At 39.3% G+C, this 17,782-nt stretch overlaps 1 protein-coding gene across 3 annotated transcripts in view; it reads left to right on the top strand.

Moving 5' to 3' along the window:
* IWS1 (interacts with SUPT6H, CTD assembly factor 1) overlaps positions 1-16,297 on the top strand; it is a 45,702-nt gene extending 29,405 nt beyond the window's left edge. The window contains exons 8-15 of one of the 3 annotated variants that reach the window (XM_057745666.1): positions 966-1,048; positions 2,399-2,528; positions 3,413-3,530; positions 6,252-6,363; positions 6,955-7,011; positions 9,731-9,842; positions 10,306-10,463; positions 14,670-14,734. In XM_057745666.1, coding sequence (XP_057601649.1) covers positions 966-1,048; positions 2,399-2,528; positions 3,413-3,530; positions 6,252-6,363; positions 6,955-7,011; positions 9,731-9,842; positions 10,306-10,434 — 741 coding nt within the window. In that variant the 3' untranslated portion in view covers positions 10,435-10,463; positions 14,670-14,734. Of the gene's footprint in view, positions 1-965; positions 1,049-2,398; positions 2,529-3,412; positions 3,531-6,251; positions 6,378-6,954; positions 7,012-9,730; positions 9,843-10,305; positions 10,464-14,669 lie in introns of all 3 variants that reach the window. The other 2 variants (XR_009055105.1, XM_057745665.1) reach the window with 2 other exon arrangements.
* The last annotated feature ends 1,485 nt before the right edge of the window (positions 16,298-17,782 follow it).

Raw genomic sequence — 17,782 nt, 5'->3', positions numbered from 1 at the left:
TTATGGGGGAATGATTTTGTTCTCAGCTTTGGCTGCTTTACCACAAAGTGGTGTTTCTTCACATACAAAAAATTATAAACTCATATTTACTATGTTATAAACCCATGTGTCATTCTTTTGCCTCTGATCAAATGATTGCATTTAACTCACTGCGTTTAAAAATTCTGCTCAAATTGTAAAAATTGGTCAAATATTATGTTTAAAAACAAGTCTTGCTGTTTTAGAGACACTTGCAAAGTATTTATGAATCCAATATGTGTCTAGGATTTGTTCTAAAATAATTCAGGGGTGAAGGGAAAAGTAGCTAGAGAAATAGCTAAGTACGACTGGCCATATGTGTTTAATTGTTGAAATGTACATGACAGGAGTGTATTATTTTGTTTTGTATATTTGTAAAATTTAAGATTTTCTATAATAAAAAAAGTAGGGGCAATTCCCTGGCCACCCAGTGGTTAGGACTCTGTGCTTTCATTGCCTAGGGCCTGGGTTCAATCCCTGGTCAGGGAACTAAGATCCCATAAGCTGTGTGGCATGGCCAACAAAAAAAAAGTAGGAAAAAAATACCCAGCAAATATTTAGTCTTCTTTAACAGCATATTCTTTTATCTTTCTTACAAGCCTCATAGCTGGAAAATTATTCCTGATGATAAACCAAATTTTTCATGTGTAATTTTTACCTTGAATGAATTCTTTGAAAACCTGACAGTTGTGCCAATATTTTAAATTAAAATTGTTCCTGAATTTGTAGTTGTTAAAACTGATTATTCTAATAGTTTTGTGGGTTTTAACTCTATAAAAAGTCAATTCTTTATGTAGTTCTTTCTTCTAGGAAAAACTGTAGTTTCTCAGAGAAATTCCTGCTTTATTATATTCAAAGTTTAGAATTATAGTGGTTATAATTCACTATTAATAATTGTGCTTTTTTTCCTTTTTTTTTTTTTTTTTAATCTTTTTCTTCCTGGATAGGAAGACAGACAGTTGAATAATCAAAAAAAGCCAGCACTGAAAAAATTAACATTATTACCTACTGTGGTCATGCACCTTAAGAAGTAAGTATTCTGTTTTCTTGAAAAAGTGTTTCCTTTTAGTGGAATGGTATTCAAGCTGTGTACTGGTATTCTAGAGATATTAAAGAATGATAGCCTTCTATCAATTTACAGAAAAATAATAATGAATAGAATTTCCTAAATTATCACTTCATCACAAATGTTTCTTAAAACTTTGATGCCTGATGCAAACAGAACAGATATTAATGAAAGAAAAACTTGGAAACCACTAATTTTGTTCTTTATAAACTGTCTAGAGTCTGGTAAAATTGCATCTATTTTCCCAATGTGATTGAGAAACAGAGCAGAATCCTGGGAGACTACTTGAAGCACATATTGGACAAGACTTGTGTGTCCTGTTACATCATGAATTATGTCACTGGTCCTTCTGCAGGTTCTTTCATTGGTTTGCTCACATTCCTGAGCAGCTTTGATTTCTCCTTGAACCTAGCCATAGCCTACTTTTGATGGCGAAAGAGATGCATTAGTACATCAATGAGCCAGCCATACGGTCTAGGTCTTTCTACTAGAAAATTGCTACCTCTATCCCAGCAGACAAAATTATCTGTGCCAGATTTTCATATGTATAATGTCATGTTCCCTTTTAACATAATTGATTCTAGTGCCTAAAATGGAATTTGAATGGTATCAGTATTTCATTGGGATTTTTTTCCGCTAGGAGAATGGTATTCTCCCTGGTGTCCTGCAGAGAATAGCGCAATTCTAGGTTCTCTATTACTTGAAACAGTTTGAGGATCACTATTCTCATAGATTAAACATTTTTTTTATGTAATAATTAAAGCTCCGTATTCTTACTGTCTGTATCATTCATATCAGCATTAGCCTACCTTGTGTAATTTTTAAAAAAATATTTATTTGGCCACGTTGGGTCTTAGTTGCGGCACATGGAATCTTTGTTGCTGTGTGCGGGATCTTAGTTGTGGCACACGGAATCTTTAATTGCAGCATGTGAACTCTTAGTTGTGGCATGTGGAATCTAGTTCCCTGACCAGGGATCAAACCCGGGCCCCCTGCATTGGGAGTGCAGAGTCTTAATCACTGGACAACCAGGAAAGTCCCTATCTTGTGTAATTTGGTGTGGTTTGTTGTTGTTTTTTCCTCTAACACATCATCTTTACCTATCAAGTCTATTTCTTGAAAATAGGAACTGAAGTTCATACTGCTATTGAAACCTGTGAATAGGTGCTCAGTAAATAATGTATATGAGTAATTTTTTAAAAGCAGTTTTTGGAAACATCACTAAATATGTAAGGAAATCGAAAGGAAGCTACAATAGAATCAACATTCACAGACTTGACTTTTTTTTTTTTTTTGAAATTCTTATTGTTACAGGCAGGACCTTAAAGAAACATTTATTGACAGTGGTGTGATGTCTGCCATCAAAGAATGGCTCTCTCCTCTACCAGATAGGAGTTTGCCAGCACTAAAGATTCGAGAAGAGCTGTTGAAGATTCTGCAAGAGGTTAGAGGCAGATAATCTGACTTGTTTGCTCTTCATTAATTGTCTACTGTGGTTTGTATGATCATAACCTCTGTATTTTACCATATATTTATATAGTCTTTCTGCCATAGCCTATCAGAAGAGGAGTTTTATTAGTTATGTTTATTAGGAACATACCAAATAAGCACAAAAGGAAGGGCTTTTAAAACTTCATGTGACTGTGGTAGTGAAGGAAAAAAGATCTTGGAGTAGCTGTAGTTTATGTGGGAAGAGTAGTGCAGTAGTGGGCATATTCTGCAGAGGCATTTGAAGTAGAAGGAGCACCAACTGCAACATCAGATAAATGTGCATTTGAATCTTGATCTGGGCCACCTGTATGTGGCTGTGACACCTTGGGCAAGCTACTTAACTTCTGAAGGAATTCCTGAGGAACCTGCTATATGCTCGGTGTTTTTGAAATATATAGGTTCATTTATTCCTCACCACAAACCTGCAAGGGAGGTGTATTATCTCGATTTTACAGATGAGGAAATTAAGACTCAGAGAAGTTAAATGACTTGTCCAAGGTCACACAGCTAGCAGATGGCTGTGGTTGGGTTCAGACTTAGGTCTGTTTGGTTCAGAGGCCTGAAAGGACCCTTGATTTAAGCTGCTAACCTCTGAGGGTGCTTAGTTTACACTTTCTCACATTGTTAAGTTTTACTTCAACTCTGTGGTAGTATGGAACTCTCAACTCCTGAAGTGAACACAGAGTATCTTTGTGTTCAGTGTAGATCCTGAAAATAGAACTTTTTCGTTATTTGTTCTGTTGTGGATGAACCAGGTCTGGAGGCCCTCTAGAGTAGATTGGCAGGACTCCCAGCTTCTGAATGATTAATATGTGTGTATGTGTTTATGTTCCCCAGCTACCTAGTGTGAGCCAGGAGACCCTGAAGCATAGTGGGATTGGACGAGCAGTGATGTATCTCTATAAGCACCCCAAGGAATCAAGGTCCAACAAGGACATGGCAGGGAAATTAATCAGTATGTACATTTTGCTTTTTGTTTGTTGTGTTTATGTATGTAGAGAGACATTTATATATAAAAGCTAACTCTATTTTTACCAATATTCATTTCAAATGAGTCAATGAAATGGAGTAGAAAAGTTTTTTGATACCTTCTTATAGGTACCAAGCTTTTTTCCCTTAGACTTAAAATGCTTCTCAGTATATTTAAGTATGCTATCCAGTATGTAACAAGTAAAATTATGCATTTTCTGATCATGGATCAAGAGCATATATAGAGAGAGGGATTAGAATGTAGGCCCTAGAGTTGGTCGTACCTGGGTTCAAATCCTAGATTCACCACCTACCTTACTGCATATCCTTGGGCTAGTAATTTAAGCTCTAAGCCTTGGTTTCCTCCTCTGTAAAACAGAATTACGTGTTTAGTTTGTGTTGCCTTAAAGATTAAGTGAAAAGATGTATATAAAGCATGGTGCCTAGAATATAGTAACTCCTCAAGAAATGTTAGCCACTACTGCTATTGTTGTTACCTTTATAACAGAGTCTTTGTGTGTTGTTACTTAATGATAACAAAGAAATCCAGAGAGGAATCTACCTGAAACTCATTTAATCAGTTGCCATATTGTTTATGAACACCACATGTGTCATCATCCTCCTTAACTCTTCCTGTGCTTTGTGTTGGAAAGAAATTTTTAAACTTCAAGACTAGATTGAAATAGTAACTACTTTTGTATCTGAATACAGTAGTTATTTTTCTGTTGACTTTTTAAGATTATCAAAAGCTTTTAGAGAAATTTTTTATAAAGTAGAGAAGTATTACATCTTTGATCTTTTTAATTTGCAGTTTATTGCCTATTGAATAATAAGCTTTTGATGCTTTGATGCAGTGGTTCTCGACTTTCTTTTTGCTCTAGGCAGAGAGAAGCAGACTGTTCCCACTGTACCCCTGATGTATGATGTACTACAAGTGATTCTGAATCTAGGGGTGGGGACAGTGGGTCAGTTTTTAAAGAGATATAGACTCCCCTGAGACTCCTTTCTTCCTTCTTAGTTTGACAACACCTGTGTACTGTCTGTAAAGGTCCTTTCTTGTTTTGATACAGTGCAGTAGTAAGAACAAAGACATCAGCTGGCACCTCTGAACTTTTACTGGGTAAACAGTGTGCAGGTGGTACTTTTTTGTGTGTTCACCGTAGCAGCTTTCTTAGACTTAATGAAGTAGCCCCTACACCTGCACTATCAAAATGTAATTTTTAAAGATTTAGACCATTTTGACAATTAAGTAATAAGGGAGCTTTTTTTGGTTTAGAGTAAGAAAGTAGAGGAATTTCAAGATTTTCTGTTTTCAATATTTGCAAATGATGTGACTGACAAGGGGCTGACATCCAAAATATACGAACAGCTCATGCAACTTAATATCAAAACAAACAAACAAAAACATTCAAAATATGGGCAGAAGACCTAAATAGACATTTCTCCAAAGAAAACATACAGGTGACTAACAGGCACATGAAAAAGATGCTCAGCATCGCTAATTATTAGAGAAATGCAAATCAAAAACCACAGTGAGGTATCACCTCACACCAGTCAGAGTGGCTATCATCAAAAAGTCTGCAATAATAAATGCTAGAGAGTTCGCGAAGAAAAGGGAACCCTCCTGCACTGTTTTTGGGAATGTAAATTGGTGCAGCCACTATGGAAAACAGTATGGAGATTCCTTAAAAAACTAAAAATAGAACTTTCATATGATCCAGCAATTCTACTCCTGGATCTATATCCGGAAAAAAATGAAAACTCCAATTCAAAAAGGTATATAGACCCCGATATTCATAGCAGCATTATTTACAATAGCCAAGACGTGGAAGCAACCCAGATGCCCATCAACAGACAATTGGCTTAAGAAGATGTGGTACATACATACAATAAATATTACTCAGCCTTAAAAAAAGAATGAAATATTGCCATTCGCAGGAACTTTGGTGGACCTAGAGAATGTTGTGCTTAGTGAAGTATATGTTCCACATATAAGCGATATCACATAGTACTTGTCTTTCTCTGACAAGTACTGTGTGATATCGCTTATACGTGGAATCTAAAAAGTAACACAAATAGGTCTGTACACAAAACAGAAACAGACATACGTAGAAAACAAATTTATGCTTCCCAAAGGGGGAAGGGAAGGGGGAAGGAACAAATTAGGAGTATGGGATTAACAAAGTACTACACATAAAATAGATAAGCAATAAAGATACACTGTATAGCGAAGGGGATTATACCCAATATACTATAATAACCTATGACAGAATATAATCTGCCAGAAAAAGAATCACTGTGCTGTATACTTAAACTAACACAATATTGCAAATCAACTATACTTCAGTTAAAAAAACAAAAGATTTTCTTTTTTCAAGAGATTAAATTTAGAAACTAGACTGTCTTTATGAAGTAACACAGCTAGTTGATGACTATCAGAGTTAGATATTACTTTCTTTAAGTCTCTGTGGTGATTATAGGTTTAAGTGATCTTTTGATATTAAATTTTCTGAATCAGCTGGAGCTGGTTGTGATGCTGATATGATGCTGTGTTTATTCTATAAATGGTCCTGAAGTGATTATATCTTTAAGGAAAGAATGTTCTCAATGCCTAGAATATGGCATTACACTAGGGTATGATTATTTCAAGGAATGGTAGTAGAAATGCTACTTTATGGACTAAATAGTTAACTTTTCTCTGTTACAGATGAATGGTCTCGGCCTATATTTGGTCTTACCTCAAACTACAAAGGAATGACAAGAGAAGAAAGGGAGCAGAGAGACCTAGAACAGATGCCTCAGCGGCGAAGAATGAACAGGTATGAGGGAACAGGTATGAGTAAGTGGAGTAAATATTATTGTTGTGGTAACTCGGGGGTGGGGGTGGGGTTGGTAAATAAGATCATTAAGAAACCTACAAGATGATAGGGTTTTGTCTTTCCTCTCCACTTGACATGTTTCATAGTTCATAATGCCATTGTAGTGTAAATGTGGTAGTGTGTAGTGAATCTCCACACCCCTCCCCTCCCAGGCTTTCTGCTTGGGTCTGGTCTCTGCCGCCATTCTGGAGGTTGCTTATGTTGTTGCAGCCACTTGCAGAAAAAACTTTCTCCTTCTCAGTCCCATTTCCAAATTCTTAAGGGAAAAAAAAATTATTGTTACCGGTTCAATTTGCATTAATAAACTGGATGCAGTTGCGTCTAGGATGGCAAGGTCATTACAGGTGAGTGAAACCTGGTGTACAAATGATCACTGAGATAAATAGTACTTTTACAAGATTGGGGATTATTTTCCCTGATCCAGTGTAAAGGACCTAATTGTGGTCCAAGTTTGATATTTCGCTTTGCTCTTTTTTTTTCTTTAGTTATAAGATTTTAACATTTCTAACATCTCAATTACTTTTTTCCCAGCACTGGTGGCCAGACACCCCGAAGAGATCTGGAAAAGGTGCTGACAGGAGAGGAAAAGTAAGATTTTTGTATTGATTTTCTACTTAGGCTATATTGTGAATGTTCTGCTTGCTGCTGTTTTTAAGAAAAAATAGCAAGTGATGCTCTGTTCACATCGGCAGGGGATGATCCCTAGTGTGATATTTATTGAATATTCACGTTGTATCGGTGCTCGGAAGGATATAAGAAGACTGAGAAACAGTTCATTCAGTAAAGATTTTGTTGCCGTTTGCTATGTACTAGACTCTCGGGTAAACTCTAAAAATATAGAATCAAATTAAAAGTAGTCCATTCTCTCAGAAAGTCTTTAGAGGGTTTATAGACAAAGGCGGGAGCTTAAGCAAAGATGTGGGGTCAGCACACCAGGCCTAATGTGGTTGGGCATAAGTATGGTGCCTGAGGTGGTTGAAGGTAAGGTTGCAGATGAAGATGTTGACCAAATTCTGAAGCGCTTTAAGGTGAGGAATTCTCACTTCTCTCTGTGGCTTCCTAGCAAGCTTTTGAGTGTGGACTTGAAGTCATCAGATTGGTTTGGAATGCTGCTGCTGGTGGCACAACATAGGATGGGCTGCAGGGCAGAGTGGCCGAAGGCAGTGAGACAGCTAAACTGAGGCTGTAGTGGAGAAGCAGAAGGTGGAGGAGACCTCGCCAGGTGCACAACTGCCAGGAATTGGTGGCTTGGTGGGTGAAGAGTTGGCTAGAGTTGAAGATACCAACCAAAATTTTAACTTAAGTAACTGAGATGATGGATTACCCTTCATTAGAGTGGAGAGGAGTAGATGTGAAGACATGGGTGAGTTCTGTTTGGAGCGTCTTAAATGTGACTGAGATAGTCCTATACATATCCTGGGTCTAGAACTGGAATTTGGACTAGAGACATACATTGATAGTTATCTCCGTAGAAAAGATTGTTGAATCAAGAAAGTACAGAGTAAAACATAAATGGAACACTTTGAAAAGGGGTGTAGCCAGTGAAGGGCCGTGAGCAGATGTGGTCCTGTAGTTTGGAAGAGAACCCAGAGGAGAATGAGGCCACACTGGCGGGGGCCGGGGAAGAGGGTACGCTTCAGGAGGGTTCGTGCAGTGAGTGCTGGCAGAACCCAGATCGCAAAAGGAGAACGAGAAACGAGCTAGAGGGAGCAAGGGTCGTTCGCTTGTGGATAGGTGTGCTGATAGTGGCTTCAGGGGAGAACAGGAGTTGTGGGAAATTTTCTAGTTAGTTAATCTATTCATGCATATGGAAGTTATAGAAGCTTGATATTAAGAATGGAGTAAACCATACAAGGGAATAAGAAACAAGTTAGAAGTTTTTAGTCTTCTCTTCCTCCCCATCCCCTCCCCGCCAGATACCCATTCCATTTACTGCTAGGGGGGATAGTCACCTAAAGGTTGAATGATTCGAATTCCCAGATATCAAATAGGCTTTACTTGTGAGGGATGGTAGTCTTACTTTAGTCTAGCATGCTAGTTCTCAGATTCGTACATGATAGTTACTATAATTGGCCCCATCCAGTGCTGGCAAGGACGCAGAGAAGCTACATCACTCATCCATTGCTGCGGGTAGAATGGTACAGCTACTTTGGAAAATAGCTTGGCAGTTTCTTACAAGGTTGAACATGCAACCACCACGCAACCCAGCGCTTGCACAAGAATCTCAGGCCTTTATCCCAGAGAAATGAAAACTTATGTTTGTGCAAAAGCCTATTAGTACAGCTTTATTCATAATAGTCCAAAACTGGAAACAACCCAGATGTCGTTCAGCAGGTGAATGGTTCAACAAGCTATAGTGTATTCATACCACTGAGTACTGCTCAGCAATTAAGTGGAACACTTAATTGATAGATGTGACAACTTGGATGGATCCTCAAGGGCATTATGTTGAGTGGATAAAGCCAACTTCTGAAGGTTATGTGGTGTATTATTCCATTTATATGACATTCTTCAAATGCCAGAATTACAGAAATCAATAGAGTCGTGGTCACCAGGGGCTAGGGACTGGGCAATTGGGATAGGGAGGTGGACATGTTTACTAAAGGGCAATAGGAGGGATCCTGTGGTGGATACACGAACCTATACATGTGATAAAATTGCATAGAGCTAAATACACACACACACGAGTGCAGGTAAAACTGGGGAAAATGTAAATAAAAATTGATGGATTATAGCAACATCAGTATCCTGGTTGTGATATTGTACTGTAGTTTTTGTGTGTTGTTACCTTTGGGAAAGAGACTGGATCTCTCTGTATTAACTCTTACAACTGCATGTGAATCTATAATTATCTCAAATTTTTTAAAAAACAAGAAACAGACAAAAATTACTGTATGAGTTGCGTATGCAAAACCACGTAAACTACTTTATGGGCATACTCAGTTTGGGGGGTCATTTTAACTACCTGATTTTTCACCTCACAAGTGAGCACATGAGTGACTCCATTAGACCAGGGAAATTGGGGTTCAGAGTCCTGATGGAGGAACCAGCCTTAGAAAGAAGAGAGGCGTGATTATATCTGAAGCTGAGGAGAGGTGAAAAGGAGTCCTGAAAATGTAGCGGAAGTTGGCCTTGGGAACGAAGTTGAGCAGTTGATACAGCAGTATGCGTGATGACGAGGCCATCTAAGGCAGACAGCAGGACGGCCGAGCGGGTGACCTCGGAGGGCAGAGGAGGTTTGACACAGATGTGCAGATGGGCCTGGGTGTGGTCAGCTACATAAGCAGCGTGCTCTTCCCATTCTCAGGGCTCTTAGACCTGGAGATCCTGGATTCTGTGCCCGGGCAAGGGTCCCCATGCCTTCGAACAAGGACTATGTTGTCAGGCCCAAGTGGAATGTGGAGATGGAGTCGTCCAGGGTAAGCGTGCGGGGGGACGGCAGGGTGGATCTGAGGTGCAGATTACCATTTGTCTTTTACTGCGTGTTTAATAACACTTAACAGCTCTTAAGGTTTATCTGATTTGGCGAGAGCTATTTTCTGGTCACTTATCTAGCCAGATCACTTATTGCTGATGAGCTTTACTTCAGACCTAAAGAAACATCATGAAGTTGGGAAGTTTCTTCTTACTAATCCCTGATTTCAACTGAATCTTGAAGCCTAGAGTATTTTGATCCAGTCATTTTTTTTAAGAACCCTAAGAAACAAAACTCATCTGCTTCTGCAACCTATCCCTCCCTTTCTGTTCAGCTGTTTTAAGTAATTCTGTTGTGAAGTGTTTAGGGTAGACACTTCCTCTGCCATCACTGTAAATACTGCTTGGTGATCTTCATTGCTTCTCAGTAATCTTTTTTTTATTCTCCATTCAAACTGCTCTTTCTAGCCTGGTATTCTTAAAAAGGGCCTAAGCCGATTGGAAAAGCATAAGAGGCGATTTGCAGAACAGAAACGACTCAGCAAAGTGCACCGTGCTGTCAAGTTCAGCATTGAAGGCAACAGGATGCCCCTGTAGCCCTGGCCCTACCAGAGCATATCCGGGAGGTATCCCCAAGGAAGCATGCTCTGTGCATGGGCTTGAGTCGTCAGCAGCTAGAGTGACAACAAGTGTGTGTGTGTGCTTTCTTAACCAGAAAAGGCCAGAACCACTTTTAGTTTCTGAAATAATGACCCTAACAGGCACTTAGTGACATTCTAGTCCTCTTGAATATTGAGAAATTGATACGGGATTCCTCTCCTTTGTCAGTACCCTGAAGACTAATAGATAATTACCTCACTGCTAGGCATTTTGGTCTTTCTGACTGGTACCATTTTATTAAAAAGGTGTTAGGGCCTGGAATCCTTGTGGTCTGCCTTATAGGCATGTAAATTGGTTAGTAACGTCTTGGAAGGAAGGTGGCTGCTTTTCCTGTTTCAGTGCCTCAGTAATCTGCATTTGAGGGCTCATTGCATAAAGCCTGACACTGAATATTTAGGAGATAAATTTAACTAATACATATTCAGTACGTGGTCGGAAATGAAAAAGACTTTGAAACATTTCATGAAGGCAGACTCATTGACCTGCTGTGCTTGGAGGCTGACAGTGGTGCCTTTGCAGCAGTGCACTCTGGAGGGTCTGTCTGAGTGTGTTGCCTGCCTTCTGTGACTCCGCCATGACCCCTCTTTGGTAGCTGTTTCCACGGACACACTCACCTTCCTGCCGGTTCACTTGCTATTAAGCTGCTATCAAAACAAAGTGTACAGTCTTACTTATTGAGAATAAATAAAGGGTAGAAAAGCACTGGTTCAGTGCTAAGAATTTCTTCATGTCTACTTCCTCTCCCCCCCCCCCCCCCCCCCCTTTTTGGGCTACACCTTGCGGCTTGTGGGATCTCAGTTCTCCAACCAGGGATTGAATCTAGGCCATGGCAGTGAAAACCTGAAATCCTAACCAGTAGGCCACCAGGAAGTCCCCTTATATTTCCTTTCCTTTTTTCTTCTCTCCATTTCCATGTCCCTTGATATCGCTCCTTCCCCCCAACTTCCCCTTACCTTTACTTTACTCACTGTCTCTTCCCTCCTTTTACTGCTCTCTTTCTTAATACATTTTCTTCCCCAGCACACTTATTTTTGAGAATCGAGAACCACAGTTGGGCAGAGAAAAACGTAGTAAAAGATCTTAGTGGCGAGTCTTTAGAAGGGCATGTGCCTGTCCGCTGGTGTTGCTGGCTCTGATCCCACCATCCCTGTAGGTGATAGGGAGGTAGGAAGAGGTGGCCCAACCTCCTGCTAGAGCGAGAGGTGACCAGCACAAGGAGAGGGGAATTCAAGCAGTTCTTCTGCTTCATCCCCAACACTCCCCAGATCATAGTGGGCTGGTATTTATCTTGGCCTGTGTCTGGCTTGTAGAGCTCTGACAAAAAAAAAATAATAATAAGGCATGTTTTGGGGGCTGGTAGTCCCATGTTACATTTCAGTAAATTGTGCTTAAACCACCTGACACTCTTTCCCTGTTCAAGAAGATTCCTTACATATTCACTCAAGGCTTTCACATTGCACAGACACTAATGAGTGTAACTAGAAAACATGTTTCCCAAGAAGAAAATTGGAGTGAGTAACTGGCTTTCAAATGAAACACTTTTTGTTTTAAATGTAATTTTTATTTTTGAAATTACATGAGTAAATATATTGTAGAATAAACTCCATTCCCAAAGTCCTACTCTTCTCCTATGTAAGTCACCACTGTTAATAATTTTGATGTGTTAAATGTATTTTCAGTAATGGTTTAAACTTAGTTTTTTCTGCTTATAATTGTAGACAGTTTTGAGATTATAGAGAAAAATCACTCACCACTCAAAAGCAGTTTTGATACAATTTTTGCTTTGTTTTCTATTGATACTTTAATATAATTAAAATTATATTGTATATAATTTTTATCACTTCCCCTCGTTAAACACCGTATAAATTTATCATTTGCAATGGCTGTCTAATAGTCTATCATGTGAATATATAATTTGTTTATTCATTCCTCTGTGGTTTCTGATTTTTCACTTCTAAATAATACATTTACCTGTGCTACATTGTATGTTATATGCTAATTTATTCCATGGAATGCTTTTAAAATGACAAAAGCAGTGCATGTTTTTATATAAACTTTCAAATACAAAAAGCACAAATAAAATTAATGTCACTTGTAATCTCACTACACCTTAATATTAACACTTTGGCTTATTTCTTTCTAGTCTTTTATATATGTATACATAAACATTATTACTGGGGATTTTTTGGGTGGGGGGGTTGGTGGTGGTGTATTTTTTGTTCGTTTTTTAACTTTTAAGCAAAATTGTGCTCATACTCTTTTATACCTTGTTGTGTTTGTTTTACTTAACATGGTGAAAATTCATTTGAGTAAACATTCTCCAGTGACTTAATATTGTAATATGATTGTACCATATTTTTTTAAGCAAACTCATCTTGCTAATCTTTTAGGCTACTTGTGGTTTTTCTCTGATAAAGCAGTGCAGCATACAGTTTTACTGCCCTTAGGAAGTGGTGTAGGGTTGACAAATCAAGAGAGAAGTCATTGAATTGGGTGTGCTTGGTACTCAGTTCTGTGTGTCTTCAGACTTGGGGTAACCAGGCATCTATCTGCTGGCTACAGGTCTTATGAGCTGTAACTAGGAGTAGATCAGCGCAGCCTGGGCAAATCCCAGCTTCTGAGGTTAGAGGGCTCAGATTATTAGAGAAGGTCCTGAGAGTGGACAAAGGGAAGTCCAGGCTGATGGGTAGAGCTGCTGGGAGTTGGGCAGTTGGCAGAGATCTGAGCAGGTAAGGCTTCCAGTGTGGACTGAGTGCAAGTACTAAAAATCAGGGCACATTGTCTGAAAGGAAGTCAGGTATTTGGGACTTCGAAATCTGGGGTGTTGCATAGGGTAGTAGTCGCACAGCTCTTTCTCGTCTGCTAATGAATTTTTATGCTCCCTCAGAGTACCAGTGCCCAGTATTAAAATTGATATAACATAGTATTTGGAGTTGGGATGTACATAGAAAATCTAGGATGGTGATCAATGTAGTTTTTGTTCAGGAATGAGGTCCTTGCTTATATCTGAGATGGAAGCCGAATCCAGAGGTGAGATAAGCCTTGGGGGGGTCTCCCTAACTCAGAAGAACTTCACCACACTGGTATCGACCCTAGAGTAACTCCTAGTCTCTACCTTATTTTAGCATTCTTTGAATTGAGCTTCACAGGTGATTCAGTAGTAAACATCTGGGGAGAAGGATGAGAAAATCTCATCTCTTTTTAACCACTCAACATTTGTGAAGACTGGAACTGTTAACATTACTGTAGCCAGCAAGAAGATTTTGCCCTAATCTGACATAAATGGCAGACCTTTTCAACGTTTCTGAAAGGTGTCAATTTCTTGGAGACCACACCTTTTCAAGACATACGATCTTTTTAAAATAGAGGAGAAATTGCCTAACAAGCAAACCTTTAAACATAAGGGCAAACAGAAAGAGATGTAAGAGGTAGTAAGCCCCCTGGCTCAAGAGACTTGCTTTTCCTTTTTGTGTCAAACTGATTGCAAAGTAGTAGTAATAGTGCTAATAGCTGATGCTTGTTTTGAGCACTGATTGTGTGCTCGCCTCTGCTTGTATTTGATATTATCTCATTCACTTCTCCCAGCAGTCCTGGAAGTCATCCAGACAAGGGCCATCATTTGCACAGGGTTACAGAACCCTGACTAGTTCCTAATCTGAAACTAGAGCCCCAGCAGGCACCTGGCAGTTCTAACCTCACTTGCTATGCTTAGGGCTTTTTCTCAGTGACTTTTCTTCTTGCCTTAGAAGATCATTATTTTTTATGCCAGCCCTGTTTGAAGGTGTATATGTCAAGTGGCTACCTGCACATTTGGTCTTTGAAAGGGAAAATCATACAGTCAAAATGTAATCTGATGGAATTAGGGGGATCATAGTTTCAGTTTTAACCCCCCTTTCTCTCTTCTAGCAAATATCCGTGGACTATTGAGGCAAAATTTGAAAATAAGGCACAGATAACAACAAGATCATTCTTCACTGAGAGAGTTTAATATGCTTTTCTAACACTGCTGTGTATACTTGCTCTGTTGTTCCTGAGGTCACCAAAGCTTATTCTGGTTATTCCAGAGCTGGGAGCTCTTCTGTCTGCTGACTTTCAGATAAAAGAAGATGAAAGACAAAACTAAATGTATGTGTTTCAATAATCTGCTCTTTAATTTTTTACCCCACTCTTAGTTTCAGGGGACCTCCAAGAAGGGTATCAGTCGGCTGGATAAACAGATGAGAAAGTTCACAGACATCAGGAAAAAAAGCAGATCTGCACATGCAGTAAAAATCAGCATCGAGGGCAATAAAATGCCCTTGTGACTGCCTGGGAGGTTCCCCATCTCTGCTCTTAAGACATGCGCAGTGGACTCTTTGGAGGAAGATGATGTTTTAAAAACTTTTTTAGCCTACCTGTAAATGATTCCGCTTGTAACAAATGTTGTCATAGGACTCGCGTTTCTCTCAGTTATATTTAAAACCATTTGTTGTGCACTTTGTACAGAAGAATACTAGTCATACTTCTATAAACTTTACACAATAAAATTCCATTCTGGTTTTGGGGGGCTGTCTCTTCATTGTCTTCGAGGATGCATTCTCCATGGGGGTGAAAATTAGTTCTTGATGAGTGAAGAAAAATTTTAGATGTGACAGTGGTTTGTGACCCTTCAGAGTTGAGCTTACCCAACTGTGGTATGGTTTGTCTGGTCTCCATCATTGGTTCTTGTCAATGAGCTTCTAAAACCCTTGGGATTTCCTGGGTGCTAGGAATGTCTTTGTGATGCTAATGAGGTGAGTCATGGTAGAACCCTAGATAGCTCTAGGATGGGGGGGCTGGTCACCAGAAAGGACCTACCACATAATTGGCGGGTTGGGGCTTTGTGCAGGCCTCATGGGGTGGGGGGATGCTGGAGATTGACTTGGTTGTGTGCCCAGTGATGTAATCAGTTGTGCCCAAATAGTGAAGCCCCAGTTAGAAACTGGACACTGAGGCTCAGTGGAGCTTCCTGATTGGTGAACACACTGATGTGCTGAAATGATGATGTGCCTTGATTCCACAAAGAAAGGGTGCGGAAGCTCTGCGGTTCCTCCCAAACCTCACCTCACCCTGTGTGTGTCTTCATTTGGCTGATCTGCCTCGTTTGACTCCTTTATAATAAAGCTAATTACAAGTGCAGTGTTTTCCTGAGTTCTGTGAATAGTTTTAGCAGATTCTTGAATGTGAGGGGATTGTGGGAACCCCCAAATTTGTAACCAGTCAGAAGTGGGGGTGGACTCTCCTTGGAGCCATCGTCTCAAATGGGGGCAGCTCGTGGAGGACTGAGCCCTGAAACCTGCGGAGTCTGAGACTGAGTCCAGGTGGTCAACATCAGAACTGAATTGCAGTATCCTACTGGAGGTTGAAGCAGAATACTGACAAAATCTTAATTCTTAGTATTTCTCTTGTTAGGGACATTTTAAATTATTTAATTTTTAATTTGTTTTCTCCTTGGGGTCCTACAATTTGAAAAAAAGATTGAGAAATACTGTTTTGGAAGAAACATGGACATAATTGAAAATCACTGTAATTGCTGATAAGCAGCTGGGCAATTGGGATAGAGAATAATGTTGCTTATGGCTGTATTCTATTTTTGTGATACTTCAAAGTCATTTTAAGAGTCTCTGCAGACTTAAGAGAAATCTCATGTTAGTCAAAATGACTAAATTCAAGAATAGGTAATTGATTTTCATTATAGAAATGATATCAGTTGGGGAAGGGTTATCTGGCAATGTTGATTTTCAAAAACACATGAGAGTCTTATTGGTAATAAAAGCCTTTGTACAACCAAAATATGAAGTTTGTGCACTTTACTCAAAAGAATGAATCTCTCAGGATCTCTTTACCCTTACTCTCAGCAAATTTAAAAGGATAAATGTGATAGTTAATAAAAAGCAGGTACACAAAGATAGCAGGTAATAGCTAACCACTAGATGGAGATGGAAAAACAACTATTTTCTGCAGTGTCATTTTTGCTTTATATTAATACCCTCAAAGCACTTGTGAGAACAAAACAAAAAAACACAGCCATCTAGTAAAGCAGATGTTGATGACCCTGATCATTAAAAACTCTCAACAGGGGCTTCCCTGGTGGCGCAGTGGTTAAAAATCTGCCCACCAGTGCAGGGGGACACGGGTTCGATCCCTGGTCCAGGAAGATCACACATGCCGAGAAACAACTAAGCCTGTGTGCCACAACTACTGAGCCCACGTGCCACAACTACTGAAGCCCGCAAGCCTAGAGCCTGTGCCCAGGAACAAGAGAAGCCACGGCAATGAGAAGCCTGTGCACCACAACTAAAAGTAGCCCCCACTCGCTGCAACTAGAGAAAGCTCACACGCAGCAATGAAGACCCAATGCAGCCAATTAAGGAAATTCTCAACAAGGAAAGTAAAGTAGTACTTTTAAAAAGACTTGAAAGTTGTTAACACACCATTCTGGCATTTGATGCAGTAAGCTCCAGTCTGAAAATTTCACCTATGTCGTGTAAAATTGATGGTGCCAGCTGTAAAATGATAATCCTACCAGAGGAATTCAAAATGTTAAAAAATTACTAGGTCTGTATAAAAGCCCATTGTTGCATGGTTCATTTTAGTCTCAAAACTGGCTGAGAATAGCCTTAAAAAAAAAAAGGAAATATTTCCAACTCACAACAATGTTGCAAGAATGGTAAAATAAGCCCCCACATATGCTTCACCTATATACATGAAATGTTCACCTTTTTTCACATCTGATGCTTGCCTCTGATCCCCAAATACTTAAGCATATTTCTCCCCAAAACAAGGACCATTAGTTCATCCCGGTATTGCTGGTGTTAACTTTGGCCACTTCTTTGTAGTAATGCAGAATCACATCTTTTTTCAATTAAAAAGTTTTAATTGATTAATTTTACTTTGGGGAAATTAATTGTATGTGAATATGTAAAATACACAAAATTTGCCATCTTAAAGGACAGTTTTTAAGTATCCAGTTAGTGGCAATACAAGCATTCACTTTGTTGTGCAACAATCACTACCTTCCATCTCTGAAAGTCTTTTCAGCTTGCAAAATTAAAACTACTGATCCGACAACAACTCCTTATTTCCCTCTTCCCCTAGCCTGGCAAGCACCATGCTACTTTGTCTCAGATTTTGACTACTCTAGATGCCTCATAGAGGTGGAATCACACATTATCCTTTTTTGACTGGACCCTTTGTTCATTCATTTAGCATAAATGTCCTTAAGGTTGGCCTATGTGTAGTGTGAAAGAATTTCCTTTCATTTTAA

Source organism: Hippopotamus amphibius, chromosome 8, assembly GCF_030028045.1.
Source record: "Hippopotamus amphibius kiboko isolate mHipAmp2 chromosome 8, mHipAmp2.hap2, whole genome shotgun sequence".
In the NCBI taxonomy this organism is placed as follows: domain Eukaryota; kingdom Metazoa; phylum Chordata; class Mammalia; order Artiodactyla; family Hippopotamidae; genus Hippopotamus; species Hippopotamus amphibius.
This window is presented reverse-complemented; position numbering and strand designations above follow the sequence as displayed.